General features: G+C 34.3%; 1 protein-coding gene across 3 annotated transcripts in view; it reads right to left on the bottom strand.

Annotated features, from left to right (window-relative positions):
• TTC6 (tetratricopeptide repeat domain 6) overlaps positions 1-22,932 on the bottom strand; it is a 200,842-nt gene that overhangs the window by 23,996 nt on the left and 153,914 nt on the right. For 2 of the 3 annotated variants that reach the window (XM_019426105.2, XM_053889365.1), the window contains exons 18-25: positions 22,788-22,870; positions 18,691-18,767; positions 18,100-18,260; positions 8,067-8,201; positions 6,665-6,814; positions 5,724-5,864; positions 4,356-4,469; positions 1,127-1,246 (exon numbers count right to left, since the gene is read on the bottom strand). In XM_019426105.2, the coding sequence (XP_019281650.2) occupies positions 1,127-1,246; positions 4,356-4,469; positions 5,724-5,864; positions 6,665-6,814; positions 8,067-8,201; positions 18,100-18,260; positions 18,691-18,767; positions 22,788-22,870 (981 nt within the window). The remainder of the gene's footprint in view (positions 1-1,126; positions 1,247-4,355; positions 4,470-5,723; positions 5,865-6,664; positions 6,815-8,066; positions 8,202-18,099; positions 18,261-18,690; positions 18,768-22,787; positions 22,871-22,932) is intronic. The other variant, XM_053889366.1, reaches the window with a different exon arrangement.

The raw sequence follows: 22,932 nt of genomic DNA, 5'->3' as shown, positions 1-22,932 counted from the left end.
TTGCCTAGAATAAGGTTTCTCAGGCACTTCCTTAACAATAAGTAATTCTGGGGGGGGGAGGGGGGCAGAATCTCAAAAGATGGCTCCCAGGCATAGGAAAATAATATAAGCCATGTCTGGAGGTGAAAAAATTAGGGACCACTCCACTCCATATTATTCTGTTGTGGTTCTTCAGACACACAAAAGCAAAACTGCCACTATTTAACTACAACCCTCAAATTGCTATTTAATTTTTGCCTCATATCAATTCCAAAATTAATTTAAAACAGAAAATACAAATAAGATAAAAATGATAATAGTGAATTTTGTTTAAATATAACTAATAATTATTTTTTTAATTTTTTAATGTTTATTTTTGAGAGGGAGAGACAGAGAGAGACAGAGAGCCAGACAGAGCACAAGCAGGGGAGGGGCAGAGAGGGAGGGAGACAGAGAACCCGAAGCAAGCTCTGAGCTGTCAGCACAGAGCTCGACGCAGGGCTGGAACTCATGAACCGCGAGATCATGACCTGAGCCGAAGTCGGAGGCTTAACCAACTGAGCCACCCTGGTGCCCCAATAATTAATTATTAAAATACATTTTAAACCACCTGTTTTTCTTCTGATACACTACAGATGCTATCTTCCATTGCAATTCTGAGTGCCTGTTTCCACTAAAAAGTCTATTCCCAGTAGCCTATTTTGAGCACCTATTTTCTGCCCTAAACAAAACAAACAGATTTATTTTGATATATTATCAATGGGGAATGAGGAAAATTGTGAATGAGAAAGAATTATCACTGAGCAGCAAAATAAATCAATACGTCATTCTATTTGCCAAATAATTGAGTTTTGTGTGTAGCCAAAATATTCCCTGGGGGAAGGTGAGTGTTTTGATACTTCATCAAATCAGAAACATTTTTTTTTTTACATATTAGATGTTTCCCTGTAATCAAAGCAAAGTAAACATACACGATTTCTTGGCAAAGATTCTCTTATTCATTCAAAGTACTTCAATACAATTCTTGCTAAAGTTGTTATTGCTCATTAATATTGCCATTTGATACCAAAAGAAACTTGTTCACTAGTTATCAGAACAGAACATGCAATATCAAGTAGGTTCATTTTTGCAAGGAAACAAGGTTTACCTCCAATGCGAAAGTATACTGCTCTAACTCTACATAGATGAGTCCACGGTTAATGAAGGTGTTTAACATCACAGTTTCTCCAGCATCAAGAAGCAGCACAATGCCATAATCTGTTAATGCCTAAAAATAAAATAACCACTTACAACCTGGATTCAATTCTAGAGTCTCACTACACTGGCTATGAACAAATGTGTTTATGCCCAAACTAGGACCTCACATCAGTTCTTTAATATGACGTACATTTATGGCCAAAAATAGTCATTTAGATTTAAAGGGTCCCCTTAACTAAGTGTTATAGATACTGCTATGCTTTAATAAATGGTCCACACTCTGCTCGCTTTTCACATGTTATCTGTGAAACGCTTCTAAGCATTTTTATTGTGTATGGTTTGGTGGGGGGGCATGCAACACCCTCCCTCACCTCAGTAGTTTCACCAAATGACTGTTGACATGAAAGCAGAGCACTTGCTACCTTTTAAAATTTAATTTCTTTTTAGTGTTTTATTGTTTTCCTCACTGAAACCTAAGCTTTATGGAGGTAGAGCTTATCTATTTTGCTCACCATTGTAAAGCCAGTAACTAGTTCAGTGCCTGTACATAATAGAAATCAGATAAATTTTTGTTGAATAAATCATGAATCAATGTAAATAGATTTTAATACACAACAAATAAGCACTCTTTTGATAAGCACTTTGATAAGCATATTTGTGTTCTGTAAGACATTATTCTAAACTAAGAATGATCAACTCATAGGACCTTTCTCCATTACTTTAATCTTTTTAAATTATATTATTCACTGACTAAGTATGTTTTTACTGGTCATCTACTCTATGCCAGGTACCAGGAATATGGCAAATTTGGGTTGGAACTAAATCTTTTAACTCATTTTCCTGCTGAATATTTTGTCCATATGGTTTCATCAGAAAAGGGCCAAAACTTACACACTTGTAGTACATACTAACTGAAAATGCAAATAATATTATTTTGCTATTTGCTCATTGGTCCTTCTCTAGTGTTTCATTACTAGGCACTCAAGTGTCTAAAAGAACTGTACAATTAAAGGTCCTATATGTTCATTGTGACATAATTATCAGTGGGCCTATGCCAGAGCTGTAAAAATAATTCATAATACTTATAAAACAAAAACAAAACTAGAATGTTAGCAATTTTCCTTTCACAGAATAACAGAATGTAAAATCTGTAAGATGCCTTAGAGATCCACTAAGCAACTGAATATGTGACACAAGAGGAAACAGAAGCTGGGAAATGAGATTTCATGAAGGTCAATGAGCAGGATTTGGATCGTGCCTCTGCTATTTTTACTTAGCTTTTCAGTCTTGGGAAAATTGCTTAACACTAAGCCTCAGTTTCTTCTGCAAAACTGGGAGGTAATTTATCATATTGTTGTTGTAAAAGTCCACTTAAAAATATTTGACTTTATGTTGGTAAAGGATTTAGCCCTGTGTTTGTTACCCAATAAGCCCTAAGTAAGTGGTAACTGTTACTTATATTAATACACGGTGGTAGAAAGCAGAATTCACCTTTTGTTAGTTTTTATGAAAGTATATCTTGGAAGAAAGCCTAAGTACATTTTCTACAGAAAGATACTTGGGTTTCCTCAGTCTAGTGATGGCAGGAATCACTGTTTCTCCCTGAGAAACAGGGAGGTAGACAAAAAGAGAGGAGGTGACACTGTTAAATGACATCCGGTCCACATGCTCGATGTCAGATGGTTTTACAAAGCCACCTAAAGACTGTTAACCAGAAGCAAACAAACCTGTGAATACCAATGCAGGTCTCTACTCTCTCTGGGATTTGGTTGTGTTTCTAACTTCTCCCTACTTTCATTTCCTCCTCTGTAAAATGACTCAATGGGATGAAATGTGTTGGGTACAGAGCAGCTCTAACATAACCAATATGTTATTATTCTAGTTAGGTCTCTAGGTAGTTTTACATTTTTCCCATTCATAGAACACTGACTTTGTTATATATCAGAGATAACAAAAATGGGAGTTCCCTGCCCCTACCCAGTCCATTGTTTGTGGCTTCAGAATTACCCAGAAAAGGCAGGAATGGGGGTGGGGAGGGAGTTGTCAAAGACACCTGCTATGCAGGTTTCTCTGATAAATGATCCTTTAATTAGCTCTTAGAATCTTAACAACTCCTTTGTTAAAAATTAGTTATTCATTTGTCAACATTTCTGGAGGAAACCTGACAGACTGGTTACCAGGAATTCTACAGTCCTTAGGTAGAAAAAATGGTTCTCAACTTTTTCCCTTCCATAGCAAATAAATTTCTAAATCTCCAAATGCTTTAAACAGATTTAACTGTCCAAATTTCAAGGAGATTGGAGGAGTGTATCCACACAGAACAGCAGGAATGTGATGTAGTTTTTTAAAGGAATGTTTCACTGGCTATGGAAGTAGAGAGAAAAAAAGGAAGACAAGCAGGCAACAGAGAAAGGGAAGCAAGAGGATGGGACAGAACACTAACAGACTGAGACCAGCTGGCCAGTGAGGAATCTCCACTGGAAAAGGACCAAACCTACAAGAGTAGGAAAGAGATGGGGAAGATTAGAAAATACAAAAGAGGCCTTGCACTGGTAGAAGGGGGATCATGACAAATTGAGAAAAATGGTTACTGTAGCCTTTAGTTACGGCTTCATAATAAATACACAGGCAATACTGGTCACTGGTCCCAGTCTTGGAAACCATCATTCAAAACTCCCTGCTGTGCCCGTGGTCTGAACAGTGTACAAAAAAAACCAAAAAACAAACCAAAAAACAAAAAACACCCTGACAAACTGTTCTGGCTAATGTTGAGATTTTAAAGCAACAATATTGCTAGTGATCACTGCTTAAAAATTCTGCAAGCAGTGTATCAGTAGAAACATTTACTCAAGTGAGAATTATGCAATAGATTTTAATTTATAAATGCCTTTAAATGCTTATATAAGCATTGTAAAAGTCATTTTCATTTGACATTGCAGAGATTGGTATAAAAATATTTGGTGAGGACCAACAAAAACACTAAATATTCTTTGAAATGGTTCTTTGGTTTCTCAAGTGTGTGTGTGTGTGTGCGTGTGCGTGTGTGTGTGTGTGTGTGTGTATTTCCATAGGAATTATTTTTCAAAATTGTAACAGAAATAAGAAGAACATGTTTTACACATACTTTAAATGTGTTTACAAATGCATTAACATGTTGTTTACTAAAATGGTCATCTTACCATTCGAAGCTCACTTATCTTGGTATAACATAAGGCTCTGTTATAAAATGCTATGTAACTGTTTTTGTCCATGTTGATAGCTGTAGTTAAATCTGTAATTGCTAGCTTATAAGTCTACAAAGAAAAAAATAATTAGATAACAAGGGTTAATCATAATGGAATGAAATTTAATTGTAAAATAAGTTCTTGATTCTATCAGAATTTTTTGAACACTCATTCAACCATCCTGCGTATCATTTGAAATTAAGACAAGTAACCTAATTTTTCATAGAGTTAATTAAGAAGATCTTTTGATAGGAATTATTATAATAATGTTTCTCCTACCTTCAAATAAAATTCAATATACAAACAACTTTAACTTAGATAATTATTTTATTGCCAATATTGCTATAAAGCAAAAAGAAAATTATACTTCTTATTAGTAAAAGAGAAATAAGCCATATTCATCCAGCAAATATTCATCAGAGCTTGCTTCTGTCACTCTTACTGTTAGATCACATAATCGCCATGTTACCTACCCATGTTCTCCTTCACTTCCTCTTTGATGCTTTCCTGATACCTTAGATCACTCATTTCTATAGATAGTAATTTTCATGGAATTAACATGTAATACAAGGTCTTACCTTTGCTTTCAGGCATTATTTGCAAAGTATTTCATATGAAATAGTTACAAAGAAAGGTCAGAAAAGAAAAGTAGGGAGAAACAATGTATTCCATGAAGTATCAGATATCAATGGTACTGCTCACACCCTTTGATCCAGTAATTTCCACTTAAGAATCAATCATAAACTCAAGCAATGACTTTGTTTTCAGTGTAACAGTATGAAGATAGTAATATAGTAAAATAGTAAAATATTTAAAACAATCCAAATGTCCAACAATAAAGTGATTAAGAATAAAATATGGTAGAATATTATTCAGTTGTTAAAAATGGTACCCTCAACTATTGTGACAAGCAAGGCACAACAAATTTATAGGTAGCATAATCCCAATTTTGGATTTTATATATATATTCCCCCCCAGGGGAAAAAAGACTAAATGTAAATACACCAAAATGCCCTCTGGAATTTTCATTCGATGGTGGGGATAGTAGGTGATTTTATCTTTCCCTTTATTCCCCTGTGTACTTTCCAAATTCTATAATAAATATACACTATTTTCTTAATCAGATAAATAATAAGTGTTATTCAAAATACAAATGTCAAAAATAAATATCACTATTTTGTGAAAAAAGTATAAAGTGTCTTATGCAGTTCTGTCCTTTATACCTTGGCAGTTCTCCTCTCACAGAGAAAAAAAGGAAGCAAGTCATAACTTGGCACCAGAGCACTCTAAAATCTCAGTTAACAAGGCAGGAAACCGCCCTACCTTGTTGTAGTATTTCAGAACTCCTCTGTAGATATAGGCACGCACACTCTGAGGATAAATTTTGATGGCCTCATTACAATTCAAGATTGCTTTGGAGTATCTTCCTTTTAAACCATAGAAGGCTACTCGGCTTAGATACGCCTTTTCAGAGAAAGAGCAGAGGAAAGCAAGAATGGAAGTTTTAGTAAAAGCATCAATTCCCCCAAAATATGTAATAGTTTGAACAAATCCATGCCACCCAAAGATTATATAAAATATAGTCTTTTTTCCCACTCTCTTTTATTAGAAAATATTTCAAATATATAAAATAATAGAAAAAATAGTATAATGAACATCCATATGACTACCATCTTGATTCAATAATTATTATTTTGCAATATTTGTTGTATCTATTTTTTTCTGAATTATTTAAAAATAAGTTGTAGACATGATACTTCACCCCCGAGTTTTCCACTATGTAAACATTCTCTTACATAAGCACCCTATCATTATATATCTAACAAAATTAATAGTATTTCCTTAAAATCATCTAATATTTAGTCCATATTCAAATTTCATAGGCTTTTAAAATCAAGATGCAATCTTGTGTCATCTCTCCAGCCTCTTAAAAGGCAAGAATAAATGTGATAGCAAAGTAAGAAGTAAATGAAATTAATAACAGTATATAAAATTATAATTATTAATAGGTATAGTAAAATATTAACAATACTTATAAACATCACAATTCAGAAAGCACCTTTACATATAACATATCACTGTTGGAAATAACATCTTTAGTTCAAAGGGAAATACAGATATATGGATTATCAAAACACAGTTGGCTAAGAAGTAGGTATAAGTAACTGATTCTTGCTAACTAACAACAACAACGTATAAAGGCTTGAATAGTTTTAGCAAATTTAACACACTCTCCAAATCACTGAAATTGTTCATTTAAATACCTGATAATGTTTTGGATTGAGGGTAATTGCACGATTAAAATCCAGGACCGAGCTATCCTTGTTAAGTTTTACTTTACAAAGACCACGTTGATAAAAGCCTTCTGCAAAATCAGGATTTGCTTTCACAGCTTTTGTAAAACAATCAAAAGCCTAGGAGAGTATATTGTTAAAAAGAAAATCATTTAGGGAGTAGAACAGATTAACTTAAAATGTTAATAAATTACATTGTATAACAATTGTTTAAAAGTTTTCACTTATTTTTGGTCATTTTAAATACATTTTCCAGTGAAATTCGTGGAGAAAACAAAAGTAATATAAACAAGTCAGGTTTATTACTATAATTTATAGGTTCCTTTACTCCCAAACTGATATCTATATAATCCATGTTGTTAGATACCAATACTTTTGGAGGTGTAATTTTAATTGTTATTCTTCATAATGTGTTTCTTCAAAGAAATCACAACCAGTACATTTATTTTCTATGAGGGCCCAAGAACCATAGCAGATACATAGTAATGACATTTCTGAACAGTGGAACTCTAAAAATTTCCCCAATGTTGTAAAGCAAATGTTGGTTTGCTCTGGTTGTCCAAAAGGACTAAAAACACAGAAAGTATTTATAATTAATTTTATATTTATTGGAATTTCTTAATGGAACAACTCATCAAGTGCAACTCTTCTTCAAGTTTATGGAGATTCAAGTTTCAAACACCCCTAAATACAAAGACTGGAATGGTGTGTGTGTGTGTGTGTGTGTGTGTGTGTGTGTGCATCTGTGTCTATGCCTGTGTATAGGGAGATTCAGTTATGGAATATCTAACATTAGCCACTGTAAAATATCAATTGTATTACTTATTTGTCACATCACTGACAATTTTAAAATGGAGAATTATATAAATTAGCCAAATATTGGATCAATACATAATAACTGAGTCAACTGGCTTTCAATGAATCTGACCATCTTAATAACCAGTTTCAATCTGATATGAATTGTTCAGCTGTCAATAAAAGAAATTAGTATCCTACTCATGTTCTATTTATTCTATAGTATTACTCAGAAGCACTCAATTTAAAATGTTTACAATTTAATGAGTAAATTCATGTTAATGTGATGAAAATATTCTGCTATAACAATTTCTTACAGTTAGATTTATTGTTTTGGTGGGAAACACACATTAGTCTTTGGAATACTGTTGGCAAACCAACATCAAATAAAAGGTACTGAGTAAATAAAATGATATAGCAGGCATTGCAGGGTGCAGACTGATTGTATTAAGCCACCCTTTATAAGAAACTTTGGTCTAGTCAATCGCTGTATAGGTAGCCTTCAGAAATAGAACTGAATTCAAGAAATCAATTTCCAAAATCACAAAAAACCTATGCCCCTAAATACACAAAATACCATTTGTATGTTGCCTTCCTCCATGTAACAAAGGCCCAAGTTATACAGACAGTCTGCTGAAGCTGCTATGGCATTTGGTCCTTTATCAGAATGAGAAAAGATATCCAACGCCTTTTTAAACATTTTCATAGCTTCCTAGAATGATTAAAAAAAAAACATGGAAGGGAATGCTTTAACATTTATTTAACATGACAGCCTTAAACGTTAAAAAGAATGCTAAGCATGCAGCCCTACTCTCATTTCACAGTAGGCCACAGTAGGACACAGGCCTTGTCAGTGCACCACCAGCTGAGGACCCAAGCAGGGAGTCTGATGGCAGGGAATCCCAACAAGGTGTATCTCCTAAATCTGCTACTTAAGCAGACTTATAGATATGCACTTTTGATACTATAATTTCTAAATTATTAAGGCTATTTTCGTGTAGTATAAAATCAGCTTAAAGTTATAGACTAGTTTATGACCAGTTTTTCAGTAATTTTCCTGAAAGAAATACTGAACAGCTATTAAATAGTAAAAGATTTCCAATGATAATATCTGATGTGGTTTTAATCAAACTTTATTTTGTCCTACTGTGCTCTTTATAATTTTTTTAACGTTTATTGAGACAGACAGAGCATGAACGGGGGAGGGTCAGAGAGAGGGAAACACAGAATCTGAAACAGGCTCCAGGCTCTGAGCTGTCAGCACAGAGCCCGACGCGAGGCTCGAACTCACAGACCGCGAGATCATGACCTGAGCCAAGGTCAGCCGCTTAACCGACTGAGCCACCCAGGTGCCCCTGTCCTACTGTGCTCTTAATGGGAATCCACTGGCACCAGAAAATAAACTAACATAAAAAATCACCCTCTTAGGGGCACCTGAGCGGCTCAGTCAGATAAGTGTCTGACTCTTGATTTCAGCTCAGGTCATGTTCTCATATTTCATGGGTTTGAACCCCACATCAGGCTCTGCACTGTCAGTACAGATTTTTTCTCTCTCTCTCTCTCTCTCTCTCTCTCTCTCTCTCTCTCTGTGTGTGTGTGTGTGTGTGTCTCTCCCCCACTCACTCTCTCCCTCACTCTCTCTCAGAATAAATACATAAATTTTAAAATAAATCACCCATTTAAACTAGTCAAAATAGTTGAAATTTGCTAATGAAAAAAATTCAATTTTCTAGATAGAAATGACTTTTTTATAATTAGCTAACAGATATATTTATGGAAATATAAATATTTGTGACTCTTTAGACCATTTTCTTAATCATATTAAATTACTAAATAAACAACGAGATTTAGCTTGGATATGCTAAGTGTCCTTTGTGCTTCCACTTAGCATCTATTTCACATATAACTTCAACATCCATCTTTCCATCCTTATTCTCAGCACTTGACCTTGCCATAGAAAAAATACATCACCTTCTTTCTCCATTTTCCTCATTTTTACTTTTCAACACATCTATATCTTCTTCCATTTCCATTTTTTTCTCTCCTGACTTTGAATGGTTTCTATTCTTCTCCTTTTCAGAAGGAGAAATTCCTTCTGAAATTTCTAATTTTAATTCAGAAGGAATTAGATTCCTCAAGCTGTGTCCTTGACCCCTACTCCTTCTGCTCTGCCTGAACACAAGTTATTTCCTTCCTCTTCTGGGTCACTGCCCCTTCACTGTCTCTTTGAGTCCACAAAGTCTTCCATCCCATTTAAATTAAAGTAAATACATCTTCACTTCCTCCTGCTTCCTCTCATAGCTAGCTGATGTCCTACCTGTCTCTTCTTCACTTCTCTGAAAAGACTCCCGGGGAAGATCTAGAGGGGTACCCAAGTAAGGCATATTTATGTTCTAAAAATAATACTGCAGCTGTTATGTGGATAAAGCTTAGAAGAATGCAACAGTGTTGCTATCATTCTAGTAAAATAAAAATATGTTCTGGATTAAGATAAAGACCACAGAAATGGAGAAAGGAAGTAGAACTGAGAGATATTTAGAAAGAATCAAGAGAACATCACTATTGATTGGATAGAACAGGGCAATCAAAGGTAATTCCAGATTTCTATAGAGCAATAAGTGGAGGAGAGGAGGTTAAAGTAAACATAAGAGGGGTGCCTGGGTGGCTCAGTCAGTTGAGCATCTGACTTTGACTAAGGAAAGGATCTCATGGTTCATGAGTTTGAGCCCCGCATTGGGCTCTGTGCTGACAGCTCAGAGCGTGGAGCCTACTTCAGATTCTGTCTCCATCTCTCTCTGCCCCTCTCCCACTTGCACACAATCTTTCACTCTCCCTCCAATATAAATAATTTTTTTGTTTAATTTTTAAGAAAATGTCAGAATATTCCAAAAACAAATTCAATATCATAAAGGTGTCAATTCTCCCTAAAATAATCTAGAGATTGAATACAATTCAAAGAAAATTCTGAATTTTCACCTTTCCCATGCATGTGCATACATGCACACATGCACCACAACGATACACTCCAGTAAGCTAAGCAGCGCCATGCAGTGGAGAAAGGAGCCATTACACCAAGCCCAATCCAATTGCACCAACCAAGCTCAGGGCCTAGAGCACCACCATATGTCTTTCTGCCTGCTTAGTGTAGACTATAAAGTGCTTCATACTTTGACTTCTAGGGGAAATTGAATGTAATTTCAGATTTCATTCTGTTTGCTGGTCCATCTATTTGTTTTTTGATTTTTGTTTTTCTTTTCTTTTTCTTGGATACAAGGAGAAAATTTTATTTTCATTTTCTGTTTTCTTTTTATTTTTTAATTCTTTTTACCATATTTTAATTTTTTATAGACTTTTTATTCTATTTTACTTTCTTCATTTCATTTTATTCTATTTTATGGTATACATTTGTTTTAATTTTTAAACATTTTCTTTTTTTCTTCTTTTCTTTTCTTTCCCTTTTTGCTCTATTCTATCAAGCTTCTTTCAACAACCAAACCAAAACACACCTAGGATCCAGCTTCCTTTATTTGACTTTTTTGTGTTGTTTTTCAATTTTCAACTTAATGTTTTATTTATATTTTTTTCTTCCTCCAGAATGACAAAATGAAGAAATTCACCCCAAAAGGAAGAACAGGAAGAAATGACAGCCAGGGACTTTATCAACACAGACATAAGCAAGATGTCTGACCTAGAATTTAGAATCATGATAAGAATACTAGCTGGGGTTGAAAAAAGCATAGAATCCCTTTCTGCAGAAATAAGAGGTGAAATTCAGTGAGGATGAAATTAAAAATGCTATAACTGAGACACAATCTCAAATGGATGCCATGTGGTAAGGATGGATGAAGCACAGCAGTGAATCTGTGAAATAGAAGACAAAATTATGGAGAATAATCCCGAAAAAAGAGGGAAACTAAGGCAAAAGAGCATGATACAAGAATTAAAGAACTTAGTGACTTATTAAAAAGGAATAACATCCAAATCATAGGCATCCCAGAAGATGAAGAGAGAGAAAAAAGAGGAGAAGGTTTATGGTAGCAAATCATAGCAGAAAACTTTAATTTAATTTTAACTTTAATTTACAAATTTTAAGTTTAACTTTAAAATTTTAATTTTAATTTTTTCAACCTCATTAATTCCTTTTCTCCCTTCAAAATGATGAAACTAAGGAATTTACCCCAAAAGAAAGAGCATAAAGAAACAACAGCCCAGGGACTTAACCAACACAGATACAAGCAAGATGTCTGAACCAGAATTTAGAATCATGATAATAAGAATACTAGCTGGAGTTGAAAATAGATTAGAATCCCATTCTGCAAGAAGTAAAAACTAGGCAGAATGAAATAAAAACTGCTATAACTGAGCTGCAATCACAGATGGATTCTGCGGCGGCAAGGATGGATGAGGCAGAACAGAGAATCAGCAATATAGAGGACAAACTTATAGAGAATAATGAAGCAGGAAAAAAAAAGGGAGATAAAGGCAAAAGATCACAATTTAATAATTAGAGATATCAGTGACTCATTAAAAAGAAACAACATCAGAATCATAGGGGTCCCAGAAGAGGAAGAGAGAGAAATAGGGGTAGAAGTATTGTGAACACGTCATAGTGGAAAACTTCCTAACCTGGGGAAAGACACAGACATCAAAATCCAGGAAGCACAGAGGACCCCCATTAGAATCAACAAAAACCGACCATCAACAAGGCATATCATAGTCAAATTCACAAACTACTCAGGCAAGGAGAGAATCATGAAAGCAGCAAGGGAAAAAAAGTCCCTAACCAACAAGGGAAGACAGATTAGGTTTGCAGCAGACCTATTCACAGAAACTTGGCAGGCCAGAAAGGTGTGGCAGGATATATTCAGTGTGGTGAATCAGAAAAATATGCAGCCAAGAATTCTTTATCCAGCAAGGCTGTCATTCAAAATAGAAGGAGAGATAAAAAGTTTCCCAGACAAACAAAAATGAAAGGAGTTTGTGACCACTAAGCCAGCCCTGCAAGAAATTTTAAGGGGGACTCTCTGAGGGTAGAAAAGATAAAACAAAACAAAAAAAGACCAAAAGTAATAGAGACTAGAAATGACCAGAGAACACCACTAGAAGAAACTCCAACTCTACAGGCAACACAGTGGCAGTAAATTCATATCTTTCGGTACTCACTCTAAATGTAAATGGACGAAACACTGAATGGATAAGAAAATAAGATCCACCTATATGCTGTTAACAAGAGACCCATTTTAGACCTAAAGACACCTTCACATTGAAGGTAAGAGGATGGAGAACCATCTATCATGCTAATGGTCAACAAAAGAAAGCCAGAGTAGCCACACTTATATCAGACAATCTGGATTTTAAAATAAATATTGTAACAAGAGATGAAGAAGGGCATTTATCATAATTAAGGGGTCTATCCACCAAGAATATCTAACAATTGTAAACATTTATGCCAACGTGGAAAAACCCAATATAAATTAAACATAAAGAAACTCATTGATAATAATATCATAAAAGTAGGACCTTCAACACCCCACTCACAGCAATGGACATATCATTTAAGCAGAAAATCAATAAGGAAACAATGGATTTCAATGACACACTGAACGAACGGACTTAATAGATATATTCAGAACATTACATTCTTAATATTCTTTTTTTTTTTTTTTTTTAATTTTTTTTAACGTTTATTTATTTTTGAGACAGAGAGAGACAGAGCATGAATGGGGGAGGGGCAGAGAGAGAGGGAGACACAGAATCCGAAGCAGGCGCTCCAGGCTCTGAGCCATCGGCCCAGAGCCCGATGCGGGGCTCGAACTCACGGACCGCGAGATCATGACCTGAGCTGAAGTCGGACGCTTAACCGACTGAGCCACCCAGGCGCCCCTCAGAACATTACATTCTAAAGCAACATAATACACATTGTTCTTGAGTGCACATGGAACACTCTCCAGAATAGAACACATACTGGGACACAAATCAGCCCTCAACAAATACAAAAAGATCAAGATCATACCACGCATATTCTCAGACCACAATGCTATGAAACTTGAAATCAACCACAAGAAAAAATTTGAAAAGACAACGAATACTTGGAGATTAAAGAACACCCTAGTAAGGACTGAATGGGTTAGCCAATAATTTAAAGAAGAAATTAAAAAGTACATGGAAACCAATGAAAATGATAACAGCCTAAAACCTCTGGGACGCAGCAAAGGCGGTCATAAGAGGGAGGTATATAGCAATGCAGGCCTTCCTAAAGAAGGAAGACAGTTTTCAGATATGCAATCTAACCTTACACTTTAAAGAGTTGGAAAAAGAACAGCAAATAAAACCCAAAACCAGCAGAAGACAGGAAATAATAAAGATTAGAATTCAATGCTGTCGAAAAAAAAAAAAAAAAAAAAACAACAGTAGACTAGATCAATGAAATCAGGAGCTAGTTCTTTGAAAGAATTAACAAAATTGATAAATCCCTAGCCAGTTTGATTAAAAAGAAAAAATAAAGGACCCAAATAAATAAAATCAAGAATGAAAGAGGGGAGATCTCAACCAACACCCCAAAATGCAAACCATAATAAGAGAATATTATGAGCAACTATATGCCAGTAAGTTGGGCAATCTGGAAGAAATATACAAATTCCTAGAAACATATAAACTAGCAAAACTGAAACAAGAAGAAATAGGAAAGTTGAACAGACCCATAACCAGTAAATAACTGGAATTAGTAATCCAAAATCTCCCAAAAAACAAGAGGCCAGGGCTGGATGGCTTTCCAGGGGACTTTTACCAAATATTTAAAAAAGAGTTACCACCTATTCTTTTGAATCTGTTCCAAAAATTAGAAATGAAAGGAAAACTTCCAAACTCATTCTATGAAGCCAGCATTACCTTGATTACAACACCAGACAAAGACCCCACTAAAAAGGACAACTACCAACCAATTTCCCTGATGAATATGGATGCAAAAATTCTCAAAAAATATTAGCCAACCAGATCCAACAATACATTAAAAAAATTACTCACCATGATCAAGTGGGATTTATACCTGGGATGCAGGGCTGGTTCAATATCTGCAAATCAATCAATGTGACACATCACATTAATAAAAGAAAGGACAAGAATCACATGATCCTCTCAATAGATGCAGAGAAAGTATTTGACAAAATACAGCATCCTTTCTTGATAAAAACCATCAAGAAAGTAGAGACAGAAAGATCATACCTCAAGATCATAAAAGCCATATACAAAAGACCCACTGCTAATATCATCCTCAATGCATAAAAACTGAGATCTTTCCCCCTAAGGTCAGAAACACGACAGAGATATCCACTCTCACCACTGTTATTCAACACAGTACTGGAAGTCTTAGCCTCAGCAATCAGACAACAAAAAGAAATGAAAGGCATCCAAATCAGGATGGAGGAAATCAAATTTTCACTCTTCACAGACATGATACTTTATATGGAAAACCCAGAAAGAGTCCACCATAAAACTGATAGAACTGATCCATGAATTCACCAAAGTCACAGGATATAAAATCAATGCTCTGCATTCAGTTACATTTCTATACACCAATAATGAAGCAGCAGAAACAGAAATCAAGGAATTGATCCCATTGGCAGTTGCACAAAAAAACCATAAAATACCTAGGAATAAACCTAACCAAAGAGGTGAAAAATCTAAACACTGAAAACTATAGAAAATTTATGAAATAAATTGAAGAAGGCACAAAAAAATGGAAAAATGTTCCATGTTCATAGATTAGAAGAACAAATATTGCTAAAATGTTGATATTATCCAAAGCAATCTACATATTCAATGCAATCCCTATCAAAATAACACCAGCATTCTTGATAGACTTAGAACAAACAATCCTAAATTTTGTATGGAATCAGGAAAGACCCTGAAGAGCCAAAGCAATCCTGAAAAAGAAAACCAAAGCTGGAAGCATCACAATCCCGGACTTCAAGCTGTGTTACAAAGCTGTAATCATCAAAACAGTATGGTACTAGCACAAAAACAGACACATAGATCAATGGAACAGAATAGAGAACCCAGAAATGGACCCACAAACCTATGGCCAACTAATCTTTGACAAAGCAGGAAAGAATATCCAGTGGAATGAAGACTGTCTCTTTAGCAAATGGCAGTGGGAAAACTGGACAAGCCACAAGCAGAAGAATGAACCTGGACCACTTTCTTACACCATACACAAAAATAAACTCAAAATGGATTAAAGACCTAAATGTAAGATAGACACCAAAATCCTAGAGAAAAAAGCAGGTAAAAACCTCTTTGACCTCAGCCACAGCAACCTGTTACTCAACATGTCTCCAGAGACAAGGGAAATAAAAGCTAAAATAAATTAACTATTGGGACCTCATCAAGATAAAAAGTTTGTGCATGGCAACAGAAACAATCAGCCAAACCAAAAGGCAACTGACAGAATATGAGAAGATATTTGCAAATGACATATCCAAAATCTATAAAGAACTCAAACTCAACACCCAAAAAACAAATAATCCGTTGAAGAAATGGGCAAAAGACATGAATAGATACTTTTCCAAAGAAAACATCCAGATGGCTAACAGATACATGAAAACATACAACACATCACTTATCATCAGGGAAATACAAATCAAAACCACAATGAGATACCACCTCACACTTGTCAGAATGGCTAAAATTAACAACTCAGGCAATGGCAGATGTTGGTGAGGATGCAGAGAAAGAGGATCCTTTTGGACTGCTGGTGGGAATGTGAACTTGTGTAGCCACACTGGAAAACAGTATGGAGATTCCTCAAAAAATTAAAAATAGAACTACTCTATGACCCAGCAATTACACTACTAGGCATTTATCCACGGGATACAGGTGTGCTGTTTAGAAGGGACACATGCACCCAATATTTATAGCAGTGCTACCAACAATAGCCAAAGTAAGGAAATGTCCATCGATAGATGAATGGATAAAGATGTGGTGTGCGTGTGTGTGTGTATACATATATATACACACACAATGGAGTATTACTCTTCAATCAAAAAGAATGAAATCTTGCCATTTCCAACTACATGGATGGAACTAGAGTGTATTATGCTAAGCGAAATTAGTTAATCAGAGGAAGACAAATATCATATGACTTCACTCATATGTGGAATTTAAGATACAAAACAGGTGAACATAAGGGAAGGGAAGCAAAAATAATATAAAAACAGGGAGAGGGACAAAACAAAAGAGACTCTTAAATATAGAGAACTGAGGGTTGCTGGAGAGGTAGTGGGAGGGGGGATGGGCAAGGGACATTAAGGAGGACACTTGGGATGAGCACTGGGTGTTATATGAAGGGGATGAATCACTGGATTCTACTCCTGAAATCATTATTGCACTACATGCTAACTAACGTGGATGTAAATTAAAATAAATAAATAATAAAATAAAATAAAATAAAATAGAAGAAGAATAAAGGCCCAAGAATAACCAGTAGTTTCCTAGAGAAGAATATGGTGTAGGGGCTAGCTTTACCAGATATCAATAATTACAATAAAACTAAAATAATTAAGAGATTGTACTATTGGGCTGGGGATAGAGAAACTGACCAAAAGACAAGAATAGACAGCCCCAAATCAGAGCCACATATGCATGAAAACTTATAATATGACAGCTGTACCACTTCAGATCTTTGGCTTGAGAGAACAGTCCAATAAATGACACTTGAACATTTGAATATCCATATAGGAAAAATTAAAATGTTACCACTATCTCATACTCAAAGAAATCAATTTAAGTTAGAGTAAGATCTTAAATAGAAAAAGCAAAACTTAAACTTTTAGAAGAAAATATGGAAGAATATCTGTATGACCTTGGGAGAGGGAAAAACTTCTTAAACAAGAATTGTTTAAAAGCCACAACAGTAAAACAAAAAAATAGATACATTCTACTATATTAAAATTAAGAACCTCTGTAAAACCAGCCACAAATTACAAGAAGATATGTGGCATACATGACAACCAAGGATTGATATACAGAATTTATTTTTTAATGCCTAAAATCAATAAGAATAAGACAAACAAAAAATATGTGCAGGAAATTGAGAGAACATGAAATATGAGCAATTAACAAACATATAAGAAGATGCTCAATCTGTGCTCAGAGAAATGTGAATTAAGACCACAATGAGACATCAGTTTTTACCTAATAAATTGACAAAAACAAAGTCTGACAACCAATTACAGTAGAGGATAGACATCAACAGGAACATGCATACATGACAGGTAGGAGCATAAATTGGTACAGCCCTATGTAACAACATGCCATTTTCTTGGAAGTTAAATATTCACATTCTATACATACCAGCAATTCCATTCATAGGAATATATCCTGGAAAGCTACTCCACATGTTAACAGAAAACATGTAAAGGAATATTTATAGCAGCCCTAGTCTTAAGAGGAAAAATAAATAAAAAGAAATAACCCAGATGTTAATTAACACAAGAATCAATAAATAAATGTTATAATCTAGTTCTGCAAAAAAAAAGTATATAAGCTGTCATGCTGAGCACAATATAAAAATTCTATTAATAGGTTTAGTAAATAATACACAAGACTTTCACCTTGATTTTCTTGGCTTTCATTTGGGCTTTTGCTAATAGAGTATACATGGTGAGCTCAGGCCTGTTCAAAGTGATCCGATCCAAGACCTGAATGGCCTTGTCATGGTTTTCACAAAATGAATAAATGAGTGCTTGCTGTATAGGACTCAACTCAATGAGACCTAAAAGGAAAATAAAATTTATCAATTACCTTTGCCAAGTATCTAGGATTTAGAATATAATTATTTTAAGGAAGTCAAGCAATTCAATAATTTATCTTTGTAATATGAATAAATCAATGCAATACTAAAATCTATTTACTACCAACAAACAATAAGCTATTCCAATTACAAACAACAACAAAAACAAAAAAACTAAAATTATAACCCTGGAATCTCCCATAATAATCCCTCAGAAAATTCATTTCATCAATGAAACATTTACTGGTTGATTTTGTACATGTGAAACTGAAAATTTAAATTTTCAAAATCATCTTTGATGAAGTACACCTTCCATGTTATTCCTACTTGCCTATTGAAAACAGTATAAACATTGTAGGAGATATTTATTTTAAAATTAAGACAATTGTAATTTTGCATTAATTATGTTTACCTTTGTTCATTTCTGCCACTTGATAAATAGTAAACTTTGCAAGATCATAACATTTCATCATAAGAAGATATTGTCCTCTGAAAAAAATAATACCTTTTAATTCTAAGTAGTTAAAAATAATTTTTCTAAAATAAAATTTCTTATAATCAGTTACTTAAAATTTTATAATTATAGTACCTTTATTCATACTTATATGTGTATAATAAAAACAATGTAAAAATTATAAACATTTTATATAGTCTAAATTGACCAATTAGCATACAGATGTGATGAGAAAACAATTTAGGAAAAGTGAAGCTGAAATAAAAATACTCAAATCTTTTTCCAATTATCTATATTTTAAATGTTATACTCTGACCCCACAGCTAACATCATACTCAGTGATGTAAAGCTAAAATTTTCTTCTTCTAAGATCAGAAGTAAGACAAGAATGCCCATTCTTCTATTCAACATAAAAATCCAAGCCACAGCAATCAGACAAGAAAAAGAAATAAAACACATCTAAATTAGAAAGAAAGAAGTAAAACTCTTACTATTTGCAGATGACATGATACTATATAGAAAACCCAAAAGACTCCCCCCCCCCCAAAATTATGATAACTAATAAATGAATCCAGTAAAGTTGTACGATACAAAATTAATATACAAAAATCTGTTATATTCCTATACACTAATAATGAACTATCAGAAAGAAATTTTTTAATCCCATTTACAACTGCTTCAAAAAGAATGAAATTACTAAGAATAAATTTAGTCAAGGAGGTGAAAGATCTGTACTCTGAAACTTATAAGGCCTTGATAAAAGAAACAAGATGACACAAATAAATGGAAAGATATTCAGTGATTAAAGATGGAAAAACTAATATTATTAAGATGCCTATACTACCCAAAGGTATAATCCATATCAAAATACCAATGACTTTTTTTCATAAAACTAGAAGAAAAGTCCTAAAATTTGTATGAAAGCACAAAAGACCCCAAACAGCCAAAGCAATCTTGAGAAAGAAGAACAAAGCTGGAAGTATCATGCTCCTTGATTCCAAATTATACTAAAAAGCCATAGTCATCAAAACAGTATGGTACTGGCACAAAAACAGACAACAGACATATAGATGAATGGAAAAGAATATAAAGCTCAGAAATAAACCCACAATTGTGTGGTGTATCAATGTATGAAAAAGGAGGCAAGAATATACAATAGAGAAAAAACCATCTCTTCAATAAGTGGTATTGGGAAAACTAAACAGCTATATGCAAAAGAATGAAATTAGGGCACTTTCTCCCACCATACACAAAAATAAACTCAAAATGGATTAAAGACTTTACCTAATGTAAAACCTGAAACTATAAACTCCTATAAGAAAACATAAGCCAAAAACTCTTTATCATTTGTCTTAGCAATATTATTTTGGGTCTGTCTCCTCAGGCAACAATAGCAAGGAAACAACAGCAAAAATAAACAAATGGGATTACATTGAACTAAAAAGCTTTTCCACAGCAAAGGAAACCATTAACAAAATGAAAACTCAACCTATTGAATGGGAGAAGATAATTGCAAATGTTGTATCTGATAAGGGGTGTATATCCAAAACCTAAAAAAACTCCTACAACTCAACACACACACACACACACACACACACAAAACAAAAACAAAACAAAACAAAAAACAAATTGTCTGGTTATAAATGGGCAGAGGGCCTAAATAGACATTTTTCCAAAGAAGATATGTGGATGGCCAATGGGTCCATGAAAGGTTGTTCAACATCACTAATCATCAGGGATATTCAAATCAAAACCACAATGAGATATTACCTTACACCTGTCAGAATGGCTATTATCAAAAAGACAAGAAATAACAAGTATTGATGAGGATGTGGAGAAAAGGGAACCCTTGTGCACTATTGATGGGAATGTAAATTGGTACAGCCACTATGGAAAACAGTATGGAAGTTCCTCAGAAAATTAAAAATAGAAACACCATATGATCCAGCAGTTCTACTTTTGAGATTTATCCAAAGAAAATGAAAACACTAATTCAAAATAATATATATACCACTATGTTCATTGTAGCATTATATAACATACTCAAGATATGGAAGCAATCTAAGTATCCATCAATAGATGAATAGGTAAAGAAGATGTGTATAAATATACAATGGATTATTACTCAGCCATTAAAAAATGAAATCCTGCTACTTGGGACAATATGGATGGACCTAGAGGATATTATGCTAAATTAAATAAGTCAGACTGGAAAAGATAATTGCCATATGATTTCACTTACATGTGGGATCCAAAAATCAAACGAACAAATAGCAAAAGCAGAAACAGACCCATAAATACAGAGAACAAACAGGTAGTTACCAGACAGGAGGGGGCAGAGGGATAGGCAAAATAGGTGCAGACAAATGGGTGGTACAGGCTTCCAGTTATGAAATGAATAAGTCATGGGGATGAAACAGCATAGAAAATATAGCCAATGGTATTATATGGTGACAGATGGTAGCTACAATTGTGGTAAGCATAGAAGAATGTATAAAGTTATTGAATCACTATGTTGCACATCTGAGGCAAAACGTATCGTTGTGTGTCAACAATATTTCAACTTAAAAAAAGATGTGGTATATGTGTGCAATGGAATATTCCTCAGCTGTAAAAAAAGTACAAAATCTTGCCATTTGTGACAACATGGATAAGACTAAAGATATTGTACTAAGTGAAATAAGTCAGAGAAAGACAAATACTATATGATTTCACTTACATGTAGACTCTAAAAACAAAATGAGGGGTGCCTGGGTGTCTCAGTCGACTAAGCTTCTGACTTTGGCTCAAGTCACGATTTCTCTCTGTGCTGAAAGCTCAGAGCCTGGAGCCTGCTTTGGATTCTGTCTCCCTCTGTCTCTGCCCCTCCCCAGCTCACGCTTTCTCTCTCTTTCTCTCAAAAATAAACATTTAACAAACAAACAATAAAAACTAAAATGAATGAGCAAACAAAACAAAAACACAGACTCATAAATACAGAGAACAAACTGGTCACCAGAGGGAAAGGGCTGGGTGGGGAGGGATGATATAGGTGAAGGAAATTAAGAAGTACAAATTTCCAGTTATAAAATCAGTAACTCACAGGGATAAAAAGTACATCATAGGTAATATAGTCAATGATATTATAATAACTTAATATGGTGATAGATGGTAATTAGGAATCATATATATAAAATTAGGAATCTTTACTGTGTACCTGCACTATTGTACACCTGAAGCTAAAATAATATTGTATGCCAGCCATATATTAACAAAAGTAAGTAAGTAAATAAATAAATAAAATGCCAGTATAGTTAACATACAGTGTCATATTAGTCTCAGGTGTGCAATATAGTGATTCAACACTTCCATACAGTACTCAGAGCTCTTCGAGATAAGTATACTCTTTAATCCCCTTCACCTATTTCCCCCATCCTCCCACCCACCTCCCCTCTGGTTACCCTCTGTTCTCTATAGTTAAGAGTCTGTTTTTTGATTTGTCTCCTTTTTTCCCTTTGTTTGTTTCGTGTCTTCAATTCTACATATGACTGAAATCATATTCTAACTGGCTGGTTTATTTTGCTTTGCATTATACCCTCTAGATTCATCCATGTTATTGCAAACGGCAAGATTACATTCTTTTTTATGGATTAATAATATTCTACTGTGTATCTTCTTTATCCATTCACCCATCGATGGACACTTGGGCTGCTTCCACAATTTGGCTATTGTAAATAATCCTGCAATAAACATAGAGATGCATATATCCTTTAAAATTAGTGTTTTTTTATTCTTTAGATGAAAACCTAGTAGTGGGATTACTGGATCATGGGGTAGTTTAAACAGTTGGGTTTGATGCAAGGATAGAGAAAAGGGTAAGATATCTGGTTATCTTATAAATAATCTTAAAATTTAACAAATACAATAGCTATATCTGACTTGCTAGTTGAAAGGTGGCCATTGCTGGGAAATTAAATGTAAAAAGAAGAGGACAGAAAGATCAAGACAGAAGTAAAGATCCCAACAGCTAGTTCATGTGCTTAGTTATGCCAAGAACTCCATTTCTATGTTCGTACCTTATTATATATAACTGGATTCCATCTGGCTGAAGGTGGATAGCACGAGATAACTCTCTTACTGCCTTTTTCAATTTATGCAACTGTTGAGTGATAAACAGAAACTTTGCTTATAATAATACTGATTTGTTTCCCTTCTGATGCT

This window comes from Panthera pardus, unplaced genomic scaffold (genome assembly GCF_024362965.1).
Source record: "Panthera pardus isolate Hobbes unplaced genomic scaffold, ASM2436296v1 HiC_scaffold_24, whole genome shotgun sequence".
NCBI classification, from domain to species: Eukaryota; Metazoa; Chordata; class Mammalia; order Carnivora; family Felidae; genus Panthera; species Panthera pardus.
Note: the sequence above shows the minus strand (reverse complement) of the source record. Positions and strands in the feature narration are given on the sequence as shown.